This window comes from Wyeomyia smithii, chromosome 2 (assembly GCF_029784165.1).
Source record: "Wyeomyia smithii strain HCP4-BCI-WySm-NY-G18 chromosome 2, ASM2978416v1, whole genome shotgun sequence".
Classification (NCBI taxonomy): Eukaryota; Metazoa; Arthropoda; class Insecta; order Diptera; family Culicidae; genus Wyeomyia; species Wyeomyia smithii.
In genome coordinates this window covers 168,056,670-168,075,274 of record NC_073695.1, presented here as the reverse complement: position 1 = coordinate 168,075,274, position 18,605 = coordinate 168,056,670, and the positions used below count along the sequence as shown (strand labels likewise).

General features: G+C 40.0%; 1 protein-coding gene across 1 annotated transcript in view; it reads right to left on the bottom strand.

Annotated features, from left to right (window-relative positions):
• Positions 1-3,619: 3,619 nt before the first annotated feature.
• The window catches only part of LOC129724431 (uncharacterized), an 82,971-nt gene continuing 67,985 nt past the window's right edge, over positions 3,620-18,605 (bottom strand). Inside the window, exons 3-6 of the mRNA XM_055679335.1 lie at positions 5,357-5,845; positions 5,052-5,290; positions 4,080-4,211; positions 3,620-4,001 (exon numbers count right to left, since the gene is read on the bottom strand). Of these exons, the coding sequence (XP_055535310.1) occupies positions 3,839-4,001; positions 4,080-4,211; positions 5,052-5,290; positions 5,357-5,845 (1,023 nt within the window). The 3' untranslated portion in view covers positions 3,620-3,838. The remainder of the gene's footprint in view (positions 4,002-4,079; positions 4,212-5,051; positions 5,291-5,356; positions 5,846-18,605) is intronic.

The window sequence follows — 18,605 nt, the reverse complement described above, 5'->3', positions numbered from 1 at the left end:
GTGATCGCTCTGCAGGCGCCAGCGCACATTTAGTCTTGGCCATTACGATCCTGTAGGCGTCACCCCACGGATTTGTATTGGCACTCGCACATAGCCTATCGAAGCAGGCCCTCTTGCTGGCCTTTATCGTGCTCTTCAGCATCGATCTTGCCGAACTGAATGCTGCGCGACGCTCCGTCTTCTCTTCTTCGTTTCGCGCACGCTGCATTCTCCGTCTTGCACGGAGGCACGCACTGCGAAGGTCGGCTATCGCGTCCGTCCACCAGTAAACCGGTGGCTTTCCATTCCTAGGTTGGCGAGTCCTAGGCATGGTGGCGTCGCACGCCCGCGATAGCATAGCAACTAGTTGGTCAGCAGTCGGGCGGAGCCAACTGCCCCCTCGCGCTCCCTTCTCATTGCCTCTTCGAATACCTCGGCATCAAAGTGCGATGTCTTCCACCCGCGAACGGTCGGAGTGTTGGCTCTACCCGTCGCTTGCCGCCTCTCGTTGTTGTCTACACTATAACAGACCGCCTGGTGGTCGCTATTAGTGTAGCCATCGTCTACCCTCCAGTTCTTGATCAGTCCTGGGCTGGAGAACGTCACGTCGATGATCGACTCCGCGCCATTTCTGCTAAATGTACTTTTGTTCCCAACGTTGGCCAGATCTAGGTTGAGCTTTGCAAAAGCCCCCAACAGGATCTGGCCCCACTGGTTCGTGAAGCGACTTCCCCACTCAACAGCCCAAGCGTTGAAGTCGCCCGCCACCACCAACGGCGTTAGGCCCGTTAGCTCCATGGAGGTCGACCATCTGGGTGAACCTTTCGGTAGACCAACGTGGCGGAGCATAGCAACTGCAGTAGAACACTCCGTTCACCTTAGCAACTACGTACCCTTCTTCTGAGGTTGAGACAACCTCCTGAACCGGGAACTTGCTCGTCGTACATATGGCCGCCAAACTGGACTTATCCGCAACCCAGTTACCGTTTCCGGGAGGGATGCGGTAGGGATCCGATATGACGGCGATGTCCGACAACGACTCAGTGGCTGCTTGCTGTAGCAGCTGCTGAGCCGCAAAGCAATGGTTCAGGTTCAGTTGCGTCACCCTTACGCCCGTGGTTTCGTAGCCGGCTTACCGGCTGGGCACCTGGGGCCTCCCATAAAGTGTTTGGCGTCCCGTTTCCCGGAACATACCATGCACTTGGGAGACTCCCCACAGTCCTTTGCTTTATGGCCTGCATCTCCACATCGCCTGCACAGCTGGCTCCTATCGGGCCCCTTGCAGGTTCAGGACTTATGTCCGCCCTCGAAGCACCGGAAGCAAATGTCTGGTTGCTGTAGTATGCACAGAGGACATACAGACCAGCCGACCTTCAACTTGCCCTCTTCCAGGGCCAGGTTAGCGTCCGCCGACGGTAGTCGGAAGGTAGCTATCTGGGTCCCCACCGGACCTTTGCGGAGGCGGATTGACTCCTTAGCCACCTCCACCCCGCACTTCGCTTTTAGGGCTTGTGAAATGTCGCACCCCTCAGTGATTTCGTCCAGGTTTTTAAGCTGGAGAGTCACTTCTGAGATGAGTGCCCGCACTTGCACCTCCTTCCCTAGGACCTTTGCAGCTACCGTTTTGTAGATAGCCCCCTTGTTCTTGGCGTCCTTCCGGAGCTCAAGTATCATCTCGCCAGTGCGAGATCGGCGGATACTCCGCACATCCGCCCCCAGATCCTTGAGCTGGGTTTCCCCCCTCATCTTCTTCAAGACTTCTGAGTACTTCGACCCATCCGTCTTGAGTATGAGGGCATCACCCCTACTCCGCGCCTTTTTGACCTTTTTTGGTCCTCTGACCGCTCCGCCATCATGTCGCGGGGCACCTTCCCGACGCTTCCTACCCTCTACGGTAGTCCAAGGGTTGCCCGTAGCCTCCACCTGTGCCTTTTCCGCGGTGGACCTTGAACCGGTTGCCGTGTGTTCCCGTGGGAGTAGCACGACCAATCGTTTCTTGGTGTTGCCGGGGGCCGTTTCCCCCGGGGACTGCCTCGTTCGCTTAGCGACCTGCCCCGTGGAGCAGACCGACGCGAACGAGGGGGCGTCTGTTTGCACCTCTTTAGATGCAGTCGCCCTCCCGGTCCTGGCCGCTTTCTCGGCCGCCTTCACCCGAGCTACAAGTTCTTCGTGCTCCTTTCTGGCTTCATCAATGGTGCTCCGAAGCAGGAGGATGCTCTGCTTCAGGTCGCCAGCGATGTTTGGCCTGTTCGCCAAGAACTCGATTATGGCATCGAGTTGTTCAGACAGCGCCGCCACTCTTGGCCGCGTGTCCATACACTTTTCGACGGCCTTGACTAGCAAGGGACCGTCTACCGAGATGTCTGGTGTGGACACCGACGGATTCGCCGTTTTTCCACCTCCAGACTTCACCGCATCCGTCTCCACCTTCTTCTGCGGAGACATCTGGATGCCACCTCTTGCGAAGGGATTTTGTAATCCCTCCGCACTCGTCTCTTTCGTTTTGAATGTGTTCATCTTGATGTTAAATGGGTCCCCCTTCCAGCCGCTATCCTTGTCCATGGTGGAGTAGTCGCCTATGTGGTCCCATGTTGGTCTATGCCGAAGCAGTGAGGTCATGGCTAGGGTAAGCAGTCCTAGCGCCTTATGGGCAACTATGACTCCACTGACCGGCGCAAGTCAGGAACAACCATCTGATCCTACTCCTGCCTGATTCCCACCAGGCAATAGACTCGGAACGTACTGGAAGGCCTGCCAGGTTTCATGGGACGGAGACCCCTTCACCGGGTACCACCTCGCCATTTCAAGCCGTTGTCACACGACTTTACTAAGGGAGCTCGATGCAGGTGCCAGCCCGAGGATGCGGTACCATTCCGAAATCTAGCTCATATCCGTTCACTACGCTGCCAGTTGCCATAATCGGGACCTTACTGGCATCAGTCCCGATGGGCGGGTAAGTGCTTTTGGGTGTTGGGAGCGGCTCTCTTCGCTCCGTCAGAGGTGCTTCCGGGTGATTGTGGCTTTTGCGAGGAGTCGACTGTCCCTGGTCCGACGCTCACCACCCCTAGGCGACCTCCCGCTGCTGGTCCGGGACTGTTCGGTACTGTCAGTGGTCACACCTGTATTGTGCGCCCTCGACGATCGCCACACGTCGACCCGTGGTGGCATGCAGCTCTGCCAACATCTAACCTAAGCATGCAGATGCTCTAGGGGCACCGAAATTCCCAGGAATGGTTGAAAAGCTATAATCTTTTTTGAACAACTGTTTTGAGATTTAGGGCAACATTTTTCTCACTTTTGTCGACCAGTGTCTTTAAAAAGAACGCGAATGGCTAACCATTGTATCAGTGCATCAACCGCGTGATTTTTGGTTATGTGTTTATTGTTTACCAATTACTATTGGGATGGCTGAATGATCTTTATCCCAATACTTAGATTAAATTCAGCTTGGTCTCTGTGTACATTGTTTCTGAGCTAAAGTGACTTACGATAAAAAACAAATAAACGGCAACTGTTAATGACTAATAATTACTGGTCTTCTCAATCTATTATTAAGCAGGACAATAAAAAGATTCAGTGCAGACACTGTACAAATTCATAACAATAAGACATTCGAACCAAAAAACTGTAACGCCGTAAATTCATAGTGATTAAATTGAAAACATTCGTAATATTTGATAAACTGCTGTAGAATTGTTGCAAATCAAGTTTTTTAATTACATGTTTGTGTTATCCTCAGTTTGATTATACAGCTTACTATATGTTCCTGCCAAATTGAGTTGCTCTCTATTTGATGGATATTTCACATAAATTTCTATGCCTTCGAACCTAAATTAGATAGATTGCTACTGGTACTAGTTTATCGTTGTAGCTTCTGTTGAATAAGATTTTCCCATTGTGCAATAAGCTTGTGTGATGAAGGAGCATCTTCAGGGTTCAAATCGCAGAGCTGAGCCAAAGACATAGCTGGACGCATACCGGAAGTTCGCTGGCGATTGTCAAATTGTGGTGACGGAGTGTCCCTATAAATAACAAAAAAAATCGTATGCATAAAATCATGATTAGTATTTTCGCTTGCAAACTAGTATTTTTGTCAATACCTTGGGGATAGACTAGAATTGTTGAGAGCTTCACAGAGTTCGCCAATTGACTTAGTTGATCTCAGCTTCTCGGTCAACGGATACGTATTTCTCTCCGCAATCTCTTCATCCGATAGCTCCTCGCCAGAATCACTAATAATAAAAGTAACATCAACATTAGTCCAGAGTTTGGTTTACTACAATTTTAGGAGAAATAGCCGAAGGGGTAGAATAATGTTACTCTCCGTTATAACAGGGATTTCGAACGAATCAGATTAACCCAATATGACTTCTAATGTCATAATGAAACTGAAACATTGCTATAAAGAATGATATAAACTAGGTGCATATAATTAGTTTTAGATCTTTAGTTGTCTGGTTTTATCAAGAACATGTTCGGAATTTCCCACAATAAAGTCTGTTGAATAAAAGTTTCAGTTGCTGCTTAGTTGAAGTGATTTAAAAGGTTATTATTTAACAAAATTATTCGCCGAGGTTAATGCTTAACTGAATGTTAAGATTAATTAGGAAATACTCTCAACATTCAGTTGAGGATTAACAAAAAGCAACACAAGTGCTAATTTTCGAATCGTTCTTGAGTTTGTTACCGAAGTTTGAGTTTGTGTGTTTTTTTGAAAAGTGATGCCACATTCTACTATTTATGACAGAATAGAATCTTCATCCAGAATTAGTTGGATTATATAGCATATTTTTGCCAAATTCATTTCTAATTTCTACTACTATTTCTACTATCAATAATTGACACCATTTTCTAATGGCATGAAGCTTTCTTTCAAGCAAGAAGCTAATTAATTTTTAGGTGCAAGATTTTGTTAGTAAACGTCATTTCTATTGTGATTTTTTTTACTTTTGTTGTATTTCTCATACTTTAATCGCAGATAGATAAACAGAACATGTCTGAACCTATATTTAAAATATTGATGTACGATCTAGGATATAGTGTTTCGCAGCTCTATTACATGCAGAATTTACCTTTCATAGCTTAATTCCAACAAGTTGGACTGTGATGCAATACGGTTCTGCTTACGAAAGCGTTTAAGCTCGCTTTCTCTATTCTTTAAATCTAGTAACTCTTTTTGAATTTTTTCCTCAACTGGGACGTATCCACGTCGAATGGGCTTGCCGTTAGAGTCCCGTTCAATTACTCGTGGTGTAGAGATAGCCGTTGGTGGAAGCAAAATATATGTCGGCCGGTTAAGCTCTATGGGTGACTGTGGAATTATACAGAAAGCAGTGTAGAGGTGTATATTTATAAAAGCATAATGAATGGCCCTTACCACGTGTTGGTCTAATATTGCAGTGTGATTGTTGTTGATACTGTTGCTGCTAACGTTACTGGCGGGCACCGAGGATAGTTTATTCAATCGGCCTCGAGAGGCGATGAATTTTTGCATTATGCCTCGCTGGTTTGGGTTCGGATTGAAGCGCCGGTTCGGAGAAATTTGAAAAAGCTGTGGCGTGGAACGTGCTCGGGTCAACGCTTTGGACTGGGGTAAAATGAGCTGAAGATTTCCGTTGAGCAGTGTGTTGTCGTGTCCATTGGTAGTCATTAGCTGGTTACTTACTGCCTCGATTTTATCTTTTAAGTTAGACACCGATGGCGAATGAATAGGACTAGGCGATAGCGACAATCCGGAATCATCCGAATTCGCGGATGACAAACAATATTCATGGCTATCTGTACCATGGTGACCTTGCCGAAGCTCCTGTTCTCGTCTTGCTACTTCGTTTATTTCCTCCTGTATTCGTTTTAGAGGGTCATCACTCTGTAAAGTAATATAAAAAATATTAATTCAAATAAAAAAAAAAAGATAAATGACGGTCATGCTTTTCCAAATGTACTATTTAGTTACATATACATCTGAACAAATGATACAAATATAAATAGGGTATTGAACTACCTGGGCAGTAATTTTCTTCGGCAGGATTTCTATAGGATTCTGATGCAAAACATGTCGAAGTAGTCCAATACCCTGTTAATTCTTATTTATGATTAAAAAAAATACCAACATCAGGTGATCAAGTAATTTTAAGGTCGAAATAGATTGAAAAGGGTAAATCCATAGAGTTACGGAACAAAAAATGTTTAGTGGAACATTTATTGGCGAAATTATTCGGTTACATGAATGAAGAAAATAACAACAGGATAATATAAAAATGCCAGTTGCGAGAAAATGTTTTTATCCTTCTACACGAAGGTTCTATACATAAAACTTTAATGAAATATAAGCTCAATTTTTTCAGCCGGGGTTTTTTATTTGGTTTGAACAGACGCTACAAATAGAAATGACACGAAAAACGTTACTTTGTGCAAATCAACAACAAGGGCAATACAGCACATTTTCCCATCGGTGTTCAGGTCATAATATCATCACCCGCGAAGTGAATCTAATGTGACAGAGAAAATTGAAGCCACACGGCCTATATACCTACATCATCTTCCGACAACAGAAAGAAATTTCAAATGGAACCATGTTGGTGTACGTATGCTGTACTAACCCTTTCTACGATGTTCAATTTCATCTTCATTTTCATCCGTCACGAAGCAGACCTTTACGGTCAACGATCGCATTTTACGGTTTCGTGTTCGAATGCATAAAGAAATTAGATATATTTGCCTTTTTCATACACAAGCCACAGCCGCTCAGTGATAACATTCGCAATATCACTTTAACATCACACTTTGTAAACATGAAATGTAAACGGCAAACTCAAACGAAAACGAATATCACAGAAAAAAATAACTTTAGTAGTATTCATATTCAGTAGTAAGTATATGTGACAAAAATCGAACAGATACTTAGAAAAATAACTAGGGCGAAAGCAGGTTGAATTATCTGAAGTCTGCTTGACAAGCGACTCTTCTTGGGTCTGTGACTCATTTGATACCCTTTCTACGTGGCCTTTCAACAGCAGCATGCAAAATTCAATGGTGAGCCGTTCGTCAGACATTCAATCAGTTTGGGGTGAATAACTTTTTCTAGAAGCATCGTAGCGCCTTACGGACTTCAGAAGAGTTTTTCCCAAAAAAAATTCCTATAAATACACTAAGGTCGCTTTTTACGCGGTTTTTTTTACGCGGCTTTTCCTCAGATTTTATCTGAATTTGTTTTTTCAGACAGACAATTCAGTTGCCCAAAGTTCTTCTGAAGAAAGGGGTTCTCTTGAAGGAAAACAGTTTTTCTAACGAAAAACTTTTTTTTTCTAAAAGGACCCCTTCTTTCAGAATAATTTGGCAATATGAAACAAGAGCCATCATTTCGGTCGTTGATGATGTACTGTTATTATTATTTTTCAATAGTGAAAATCAATTAACGCATCTTTCAACTGTCAAAACCAAGACCTTGGAGGATTCCGGAATTTACGCGGTTTTTTTTGCGCGGATTCCGGAATTCACGCGTTTTTTTACGCGGACTCCGAAATTTACGCGGTTTCCTTTCACTCGAAATGCAGAATTAACGCTGGTTTTTTACGCGGATTCCGGAATTTACGCGGTTTTTTCTACGTGGTTTTTTTTTACGCGGCACGTATCCCCCGCGTAAAAAGCGACTTCAGTGTATCATTTTTGATATATTATTAGGAGCCAACTGGATATCTCTAGAGAATAAGTTTGGAAAAAGTGGATTTTCCCATATGAAATCGGGTTGAAAAATTAAAAAATTGGGCGCAAAAATATCGTTCCACTGATCGATCTGAAAAGTTACACAGTTGTTATAGGACTCATAAGGAACACGAAAAGTGCATGGGAGCGAAACAATAATACCATCGCTGTTTCCCATATACCCGTGTCCCAGCCTACTACACATATAGAGAATCAATTAATGTTCAGCAGGCTGGTATCGTTGAAGCAGTGCAGCCAGCAATTAATACTGGTAAGTTGGGTGCTGACTAGAAAAAAATCAACTGATCTACGCATTTTCACCAATCCGGTCATTTGAAAACATCAAACAATTAGAAAAAAATCACAGGAAGGTTGTATGCGAAGCCACGACCGCAAGGTTGAAGTAGAATACTTTCACAAGAAAGATAACCCGGCTGCTTGCGTGTCAGTCATTTTTTCTAGTAAATAAACGTTGACCGTTCATTCGCAGTATTGTAACTTTACTTTGTTTGATATTTTGAATGAAGTTTATTGAATATTTTTAAAATTTTTCGCAAATGAGAAGTTGAAGTGCTACCGAATTGTAATATGCACATTAAATATGACATCATTAAACGGGAACGGAACAAAAGCTATAGTTATGCAGAACGCGAATGACGGCGCGATGCGATTCACCTTACCGTGGTGAAATGTACAGCTGTTTACGGCGAAGTAGAGCTATACATTTCCACACATTTCGTCTTGCCGAATCGCATCGCGCCGTTATTTGCGTTCTGCATAAGTGTAGCCAAACACTAAGCTACGCAAATACGTAATAATGGTCAGAGTATGCATGTAGATGAAGATAATTAACTTTGGATTATAGCGCAAAACGAGAAAATATTAACTCTTCAAATATTCATTTGTGTTCTTCAAATTTCAGTTGTTCATTTTAATATCTGTTGAAATGTCTGTTTAATATCTGATGAAGGCTCTTATATAGGCCAAATAATGCATTCCCAATTTACTAGGTCCATAACTCTGTCGACCGTGCTTGGGAAAGCAATTGTATAACGACCAATCAGCGGTAGAATTTTGTGTTTTGACAAGGCTTAAGAATTTTCAATAGTACAATAGTTCGAATAATAAAATTGCAATTTCCTGCATTTGGTAGGAATCTGAGAAGATTTTCTAATCGATTGCTGCAAAAACGGAGGAAATCCATCAAAAACTAACCGATTTATTAGCATTTGAAATTTGACATATTTCCAACTTTTTTCGGTTTTAGATTTTCATTTCACATCCCTATGTAGCCGAACTTCCTGAGAGAAGTATTCTACTTCAAAACATTAGATTTGTTCAAAGCTACTATGATTCTGGTCTTATTAATACTATTCGGTTCTAACTACGTTACTGGTCAGTTTAATCAATTTTATGGCAAAAAACAACGCTAGAGGCTGTTTTGACTGACCGTGTTTTTAGGGATGAGCCCCATTCTGTTGACTCAATGGAATTGTATAGGAAAATCAAGGCCCAGGTGAGAACCTTGAGGAACCCCTGAAGTTACTTCTATTGGGTTTCAAAAGAAATTTTGAAAGCGGACTATTTGCGTTCGTTTTGTTAAGTATGAGTATGTTAAAATTTTGTTTCCATTCCGTATTTTTCGAGCTTGCCTTGCCTTGCTAAAGTCCGTATAAAGAGCTTCTACGTGGTTGCCGTTGTCCATTGCAGTCAAAGTGAAAGTTATGAATTCCAAAAGATTTGTGGTAGTTGATCGGCCTTTATAAAAGCCGTGTTGTTGAGTTGTAATTTTGTTTTTTACTTGCTGAAAGATTTTTTCATTAATTATTGATTCAAATAATTTTGGAATGCATGAAATAATGGCAATTCCACGATAATGACGAATGGCAGATTTAGCGCCAGATTTGAAAATTGGCACTAAATATGAGGTTTTCCAGAGTTCTGGAAAAATTCCATTCTTCAGAGACATATTAAAGTGGTGTAGTAAGGTGTAGATAGTTCTTCTGCCAAGTTTTTGTGAAAAATTGGTGCTTTTCTGTCAGGTCTAGGACCTTTCGTAGCGTCTAAATTTTTAACTGCGTTCTGAATTTCGAATTCAGATATTTGATTGATAGATAAAGAATTCGAATATTCAGGAAAAAAAGGGGAAATATTCGCGGTCACGGTCTGTTTCTTCAAATGTGGTGTATATTTCTTGAAAAAAAGTGGCAAAAAGACTACATATTTCATTACTAGTATGTCCTACATTACTGTCAAGATGCATTCGTAATGGAGAGTTGTTACTTTTTAGTTTGGTTTTTACGTAATTGAAGAAGTCCTTAGGGGAAGACTTGATTTGATGTTCGATTTTACGGTTATGTTCTTCAAGTGCAATTTAAATGGGTGCGTCAAGTTGACAGCAAATTTCTTGGTAATTTTGAAGATTTTCGCTATTGCTGTCTTTTTTGTATATTTTATATGCTTTTTGTTTTCTATTTTTTCCTTTCTCCTAGAAAGGTATAGCAATCACTTGCAAAACCGAAAGTATAAAAGTGGTCCAAAGGGCCGAATGGCATATATCACTCGACTCAGCTCGACGAGCTGAGCATTTTCTGTATGTGTGTGTGTATGTGTGTGTGTATGTGTGTGTGTATGTGTGTGTGTGTGTGTATGTGCAGATTTTTATTCTCACTCACTTTTCTCAGAGATGGCTGGACCGATTTTCATGAAATTGATTGCAAATGAAAGGTCTAGTTGCCCCATAAGACCCTATTAAATTTCATTGTAATCGGATTCTTAGTTTAGAGGTTATGTATCAAAATGTGGAAATCATGAAACATCATTATCTCACAAACCACACAACCGATTTGAACAAAATTGGTTTCAAATGAACGGGCTTCCCGAAAAACCCTTAACTTTTGAATTTTATAAAGATTGAATTTGTGGTTCAACAGTTATGAAAAGAAACGTGTTCTGAAGACTGTTTAATCTCACTCATGTTTCTCAGAGATGGCTGGTTCGATTTTCATAAAATCAGTGTCAATTCGAAGGTCTAGTTGCCCCATGAGACCTTATTGATTTGTTTTGCAATCGGAGTATTACTTTTCTGTTATGTTCCGAAGACTACTTGGACTCACTCACTTTTCTCAGAGATGGCTGACCCGATTTCCACAAAATTAGTGTCAAATAAAAAGTCTAGCTGCCTCATAACACCCTATTGAATTTTACTCTAATCGAACTGTAACTTCGTCTGTAATGTACCGAAATGTAAAAATCACGAAACTTTATTATCTCAGAAACTACACAACCGAATTGATTAATATTATTATCAGATGAGCGGGCTAGTTAAGGGTTAACTGATGAATTATGATTGAACAAGTGGTTTCAAATATTGGCTGCCCTATACGTTCCCATTTTATTTGATTATAATCGAACCTAAGCAACCGTTATGTATTAAATTGTTAATAAAATAAATTGTTAATAAAATAAATTGTTAATAAAACAACGAAAGTCTATTATCTCAAAGATTACATGACTTATTCGAACATAACTAGTGTCATACGAACGAGTCATCTCTCAAACTTACAAATAACAAACTTCATAACAATTTGATATGTGGTTGAAAAGTTATGGAAAGAAAAGAAATTCGAAGACTATTGAAAACTATACCTGCTTTGATTGACATATGTGGCCTCAACATAATTTAAATGTGGTATCGTACTATTTGAACGTTTCAAATTCATTGATGCCTTGCGATGCGTTTAAAATCCGCAAATGCACGACGAATCGGCCATAAGATATGATCAAAGTCAAATAACAAATCGTTTGAAATATTTGGTTTTATCGAAATGACAACATTCTCGACTTTTGGCTTCTGTACATCGCCTTAATTCTGAATATATTCATATTGGGTGGTATTCGGTCATTTTCAGCAGATTTTCTAGCATCAATCTGACACCAGAAATACCCATATTGGGAGGTATTTAGTTATTTTGGTTGTTTTACAGTAACTAAAAGTGATCGTCTTAAAATTCAAAATGGTGTCCAAGGACTAAACATTGACCATTCTATGCATCATCTCGATTACAGAAATATCCATATTGAGCTTTATTCGGTCATTTTCGACTGTTTCCTAGAAGTTGCAATTTAGCAATTTAAAATGGTGCCTTAGGTCAATTGTTAGCTACATGCATCATTCTGGTTCCAGAGATACTCATATTGGATAGTATTTGTTTATTTTAGGCTGTTTTTCCCAAACCGGTAGTCGCCATCTTGGATTTCAAAACGGTATTTAAGATAATTTCTGGCATCTGAGCGTCATTCTGGTTGAAGAAAACCCATTTTGGGTGTTATACGATCATTTTCGGCTGTTTCCCAGAAACCGGAAGTCGCCAACCTAGAATCCAAAACGGGGTCTGTGGTCTATTTCAGCTGCTGTGTATCATTCTATCCGGAGATACTCATGTTAGACGGAAATCAGCCAATTTTCATCTTCTGTTCATCTTTCTGGTTCCGGAGATACTCATATTTAATGGGAATCGTCCATTTCAGACCATTTTTCAGAAACCGGAAGTTGCCATCTTACAATTCAAAATGTTGTCTGAAGTCGATTTGTGGCTCCAGTGTATCATTACGGATCCGGAAATACCCATATTGGGTGGTATTTTCTCGTTTGCCGCTGTTTTTCCGAAACCGGAAGTCGCCATTTTGGATTTCATAATGACATTTGAAGACAATTCCGATCGATTTTAGCTCCTGAGTATCATTCTAGATCCGGATATTATTATATTGGGTGGAAATCGGCCATTTTGGTTGTTTTCCAGAAACCGGAAGTTGTCATCTTACAATCCAAAATGTTGCCTGAGGTCGATTATGGAACAAATTTTTTACCACTGAAAACATTCACCTGCCAAATATGGTTCCATTTAGTTGGTTAGCTCTCGAGATGTGCAGAAATTTGTGTTTCATTTGTATGGAACCTCTCCCTTCTAGAAAAGGGAGTGGTGTCGAACCATTATGGACATATTTGTTACCCGTTAAAGCATCCACATGCCAAATTCGGTTAAATTGCTTGGTTTGTTTTTGAGTTGTGCAGAAATATATGTTTCATTTGTATGGGACCCCTCCCTTTCAGAAGAAGGAGGGGTTTCAAACAATCATAGGAACCTTTATCGGCACCAAAAACCCCTACATACAAGTTTTCACGTCGATCGGTTTGGTTCGAGCCTATATGGATCAGACAGACAGACAGACAGACCGGACTGCATTTTTATATGTATAGATTACAACAGGTTCTTCAATTGTGGGTTAAACCACACTGGATATTTGTTGGTGTTCGTTCGTCTTCTTTTTTTTTTGTGGTACATTTTCTGATATGTTTTGATTAATTATTTCATAAAATTTTGGTACTTCTTCGTTGACCCTTCCTTCTTTACAAATCATACTACGCCAATTTATTATGCGTAGTCTACGTTTGACTTGTTCGAAGTCAGTTTTGTGGTATTCCGGTACATCCTCGTACTCGCAGTCGCTAGGGTACGAAGTGTTATTTATTGAATATTCAATTGCTGTGTGATATGCTTCATTTTTCCAGATGGGAATCAATGATACATCTACACAGAAGTCTTCAGTGCAGTTTGTGAATAATAGGTCTAAATATGCATTTTGTTAGTTTTTGACATGATTGATTTGATATAGACCGAGTTCTGAGGATTTGCCAAAAAGATACTGCAGTGTTTCGTTTTCGCCTACGACTGGGAGTAAGATAGATTCATTTTTAATGTCTACAATAAAGTCTGCATTACGTTGGTTGAAGTCGCCATAGATATGCAGTTTTACTTCTGGTTTCATGTTAGACATAATAGATTCTAGAGTTTTGAAAAATAATTCATATGAATGTTTATGAGCATGTTCCGGTGGAAAGTACACGGAACAGAAGATATGTTTTTCACCAGCAATAAATGCTTTGGCCCATACATGTTCAAATTCTTTATATTTGTCGGATACTATTTCTTCAGAAATAAAGTCTACATGAATGGCAATGAGGACTCCACCGTCTGACTTTTTTCGACTGGTAGACAAATTCCGGTCGTGCCGGAATACATTACAATTGTTTCCAAATACTTCTTCGCTTCTTACGCTTTCGTCCCAGATACTTTCGGTTCCTAAAATTATTTTAAAAGATGATGACAATAGGTTTTGCTGAATTTCTTTCATTTTGCTTGGGCTTTTCATGCGGTTAAAATTCTGACAGTAGATAAGAATTTCAGTCGCGAGGAAGCTGTTGTGAATTTGCAAAAGTTTTTGGAAAAATATTAGGATTACAATTAATATTTTCTTCTTCAGCAGAGGATGTCAGTCTAATTGAAAGTTCAGCATTCTTTTCAGAATGCGAAAAATGTCCAGGTATGCTTACGTTAATGCTTGCCAGATGGGGCGTCCTTACTTGTAAAATTTTTCGGTGCTTTCACGTAATTGCTGTAGACGCTTGCCTCGTTCACTTGTCAGAAAATTCTTATAATAAGTGCCAGAAAGTTAGAATAATATAAAACAGGTTAACTAATAGCAGTTTTCCGGTCATTAAGCAAAATACTCGTGGAAATTTCGATTTCCAGCATTGAACATTTTTTCGGGTGTCCCATTTCCCATGGCTTACACAAATGAACAATAGTTCATTATAATATAACGTCAATCTATCCAAAACAGCATGGAAATTATGACATAATGTCAATATATCCAAAACAGCAAACTATACCTTTATTTGTAAATCAACATCTTAGTCATTAACGATGCTAAACATTCATTCAATCTGATATATATCATATAGGGGGGATTAATGATGTCATAAAGAACTAATATTATTACAGAGCGGTACTCTGCATTATGAACAACCATCATGCAAGAAATATAACGATCTTGGACATCATTTACCTCCCTAGCGATAGGAGATAAAACCTGACGATAATAGAGCCGATTCTCTACTACAAAGATTCACAACACTGTTCGTATGTGCTGTGATTTTGATATCTAATTATATAAAAAAAATTTAACAAGATAGATTAGATTTGAATTCCAAAATGTTGTTGAAACAATAAAACAATTGTTTCCAAGTTTAACAACTTGATCGGATATAAAGTCGTTGTACTTCAATCACACCTCAATTAATCCTGTACACGATCTACGCTTTTCAACATACACTCTTGCCTCTCTGTATGGTATTTGGCATTGAAAACCTGAATCTCTACATTTCATTTCACTTTCTTTTAAATGCAAACTCGGTTGATGATGCTGTTGCTCGAAGAAAACCGGTAATGGCAAAATCTGGATTTCACTACTAGATCAGCAGAATGGAGTAACGATGCTGTGTTATGTTTGTCTTCATATATGTACATAAATCAACTTATATGTCTTTTTAGTTGTACGACTTGATTTGCAATAATTACTTTGTAACAAGTTTGTTGAAAATATGTACCCGTTGCGCCCGAAGATTTTCTTTTCGATACTGGTCTGCTGAACTAGACCTGGCTATTGCCAATGTTAGTGTCAGTTATTGCGATTGTCTATATCATCAAGACAAAGATTTGTAAGTCTATAACAACTTTCCTTTCGAATGTTTAAGCACGGCCTTAGGTGACCCAGAAAACGTGCCACTGCACTTTGGTTTTCGATTTCTTTTTCAGATTTTGCGAAGTTTTGCTCTGCTATTACGTTACTTCACAGTAATGTCGTTGCCATCTGCTAAATCGTAGATACAATTTGAGGTTTCAATAACTTTAATGGAGCATTATATAAGGTTCTGTTATTGATTGTGTTGATCGGCTTGAGATTTTCTTCTATTAGCACTAGCAGACCGATGATTACCGTTCCAAATCTTCTCGAATCGCTATGAGCATCTTTACTGGACTTAGGTCGTTAAATTCTTCTTTCCTGTGCGGATATGTTGAATGTTGAAACATGCCTGTTTTTCAAAAATAGCTCAAACGATTTCAATAATCTTCGTTACAAATAGAAAAAAATATAATTAAGGTGAAAGAATTCAGCTTAATTTTTTCTATAAGTTGTAAATAAAGTTTGAATTCTTGACCATTGGATATTTTGATAATAGTCATTATTGAAATATTGTGAATGGAAAATCCAACAATTTAGTGAGTGCGTTTCATTTTGAGGTTTTGTTTTATTTTGATGTCTTGTAACGTGAGAACATCTTCCCCTTAATTTTTAACAATTAATAAAGGTCTTTTCCAAATCTGTATCATATTTTCAGTTCGCTTATTTTCCGTTCTCTCTATTTCACATACTGTCTGCTTAATGGACTTGCGTGTTAACGGGAAAAAGCCGTTGTTAAAAATAGAAATTTAGTTCGAAAAATAATAAAAAAATGGATTTGTTTATATCCTGAATACAAAGCCGAAGCAGCTTACATCAGGCGGTAGATGTTTTGTTTTGACATAACAACTACCGAGTCGTCGTAGTTAAACTTAACTTGTAAACTTGTTATTTAACAAGTGTCGTATAATATGATTTTTGAAATTTAATGGCTAGAACCTATTAGCCAAAATATTTTTAACCAAATATTGTAACAAAGCACTCATGGGTTTCCATGAAATGCTCAAGCCAGTGAAGTATTTACTTTTGAAAACCAACTAAATTAATCCTTTGAAGTTGCGCAATGGCGGTAGAACTGGATTTGCTTTTACAGTGGGCAAATACGAGTGAATTGTTGGATGCAAACCTAATTACTGCGCTATCAGTACCCAACAAAGCGACTGCTCGATGTTGTCTGCCAGATAACATGAAATTGCACCCTTATCGCACCACAAGTAGAACCAATAAAAAAAATGCCCACGTAATGCAAAAGCAATTTGTGTCGTTACTAATTCATGCATCAATTGCTGCCAACAATCTATTTTTATAGATTATTTATCGAATTCTTGGACATTGGAAAAGTTTCGTTGGTAGGTATGGAAACTTCGGGACTTGAATCTTTATCTTTTTATTATATCACTCGCTTACAACTCCAACTAAGACAACTCCATTGAAACTGCTCTTTTGAACATATCGAAAGCATTTGTCATTTGCATCTCAATCTGAAATTCTCAATTCATGAATGAAGCCTGAAGTTAACTGCGGATCAGAGTGGTCTATGAACCATATTTTCAACAATGAGTTTTTGCATAAGCCGCATCTACTCAAAAAGCTGAAGTCAGGAATTCATGGAAATTAAAAAAAAATCAAACTTCAAAGCTGGTTTATACCATATGAACATGTAACATGTAATATGTCACATGTGATGTACACGTATTGTAACATGAAAAATGTAACATGTAACATGTGAAATAACATGTAATAGGTAACATGTTGTGTTACATGTAACAAAACAATAAGTATCATAAAGCATGTGAAATTAGTCATACGAGTCTTATACGAGTTAACGCCATTTTATTTGTCATTTACCAGGTTGGTGTAGGTACTTAGACCACTCTGTTCCGAAACGATTCATTACAATATATTTGTTTCATACAATAGGGCGGATATGAGTTGTATGAAAAAAATCGCTTAGAAGTGGTGATCAAAAGTTCCGTCTTCTCCAAAAAATCGGACTTTGGGAATCGAAGCGGTCAAAGTTTGACGAAAAATATCGATGAAAAAAACACACGTATCCAGCTTTTTACGCACCATAATGGCGGGTGCTATAATGCGTAATCGTAATTTGCGAACCTCTCTGATTACGTCAGATTCGTGATTTCTGGAGTTTTGACAACACTAATGTTGCAGATTTATTGTTTTCGTTGCGAAATCCATGAAGAGTCAAACTGACGTCGGCAGAGTTGTCAAAAGGGTAGGTAACATATTACGAATTTTGCATTATAGCTCCGGCCATTATGGCGCTGGATAAGGACAGCTAGCTGGCATCTCTATCTTATTTGCTTTGCTTCATCGCAGCGGATCCACGATTTGCGGGCCCCACTCACAGGTTCTATGTTTACGTATGAAAAGGGGCGGTGATATGTTATCTCGTTCACACACACGCTAAGATGTTAGCCCTTGAAACATGGCATGATGCCAGCTAGCAGGATAGGGATGGGAAACCTATCAGGCATGGGCGCAACTAAGGAAAATTTCTAGGGGGGGCTAGTTTTCATGTATGTCATTTTAAAAAGGAGAAAAAAGAGTTTGTATATGCTTATTTAATAACGCTTTAAATAGTATCGTAAAAGCAGAAACAAATCACTTAGGGGTAGAATCTCCGAAGATGTACTGAATATCTTGAACACACCGCCAACGCCAAGCTCTTTCAGCAACACTGATTCGTTATTGAGGAGAGCCAGATTTGGTAAACGGCTGGGCAGTGTTTTTTAACAGTTCACCCGTACTAGTTAGATTAAAATAGAGCCCAGTGTGGTTCAAGGCATAATGCCCTATTCCAACCTCCACGTGGTAACGACTGGGATACGAGCAACCAAGGAAAAACCGGTGAACCGGTGGGAACTTGGTCGTATGCTGACAGGAAGGGGTAGTTGTTCTCCTTAGAGAGCAGCTTGTCTGCGCGTCTACCCCACAGGCTAGGGGCGGCTCAAACAGCGACTGATCCGGACCGGACGGTTGAACTATGAAATGCGGTGTCTCGCCAGCTACATCTATGGCGGCAGCTCCGTCGCGAGACAAGGCATCGCAGCCCTAGTAAGGCAGCATACTAAAATCAACATACTACGGAGAATCAAGAATTCAAAACCCAGCCGACGAAATAAAGCAGGCATTAGACGAAGCGAATATTTGCTATTTTTTAATACAGAATTTATTTTGTGCAAATAAAAATCGTACCAAAAATAGCAAATATTTGCGTCGTCTAATACCTGCTTAAGGACGACGATTAGAAGCTCAGTACATGTAACAGTAGATCGCTTAACGACCCGGATCCCGGATCGTTGCGCTCCAGGAGCTTTGAC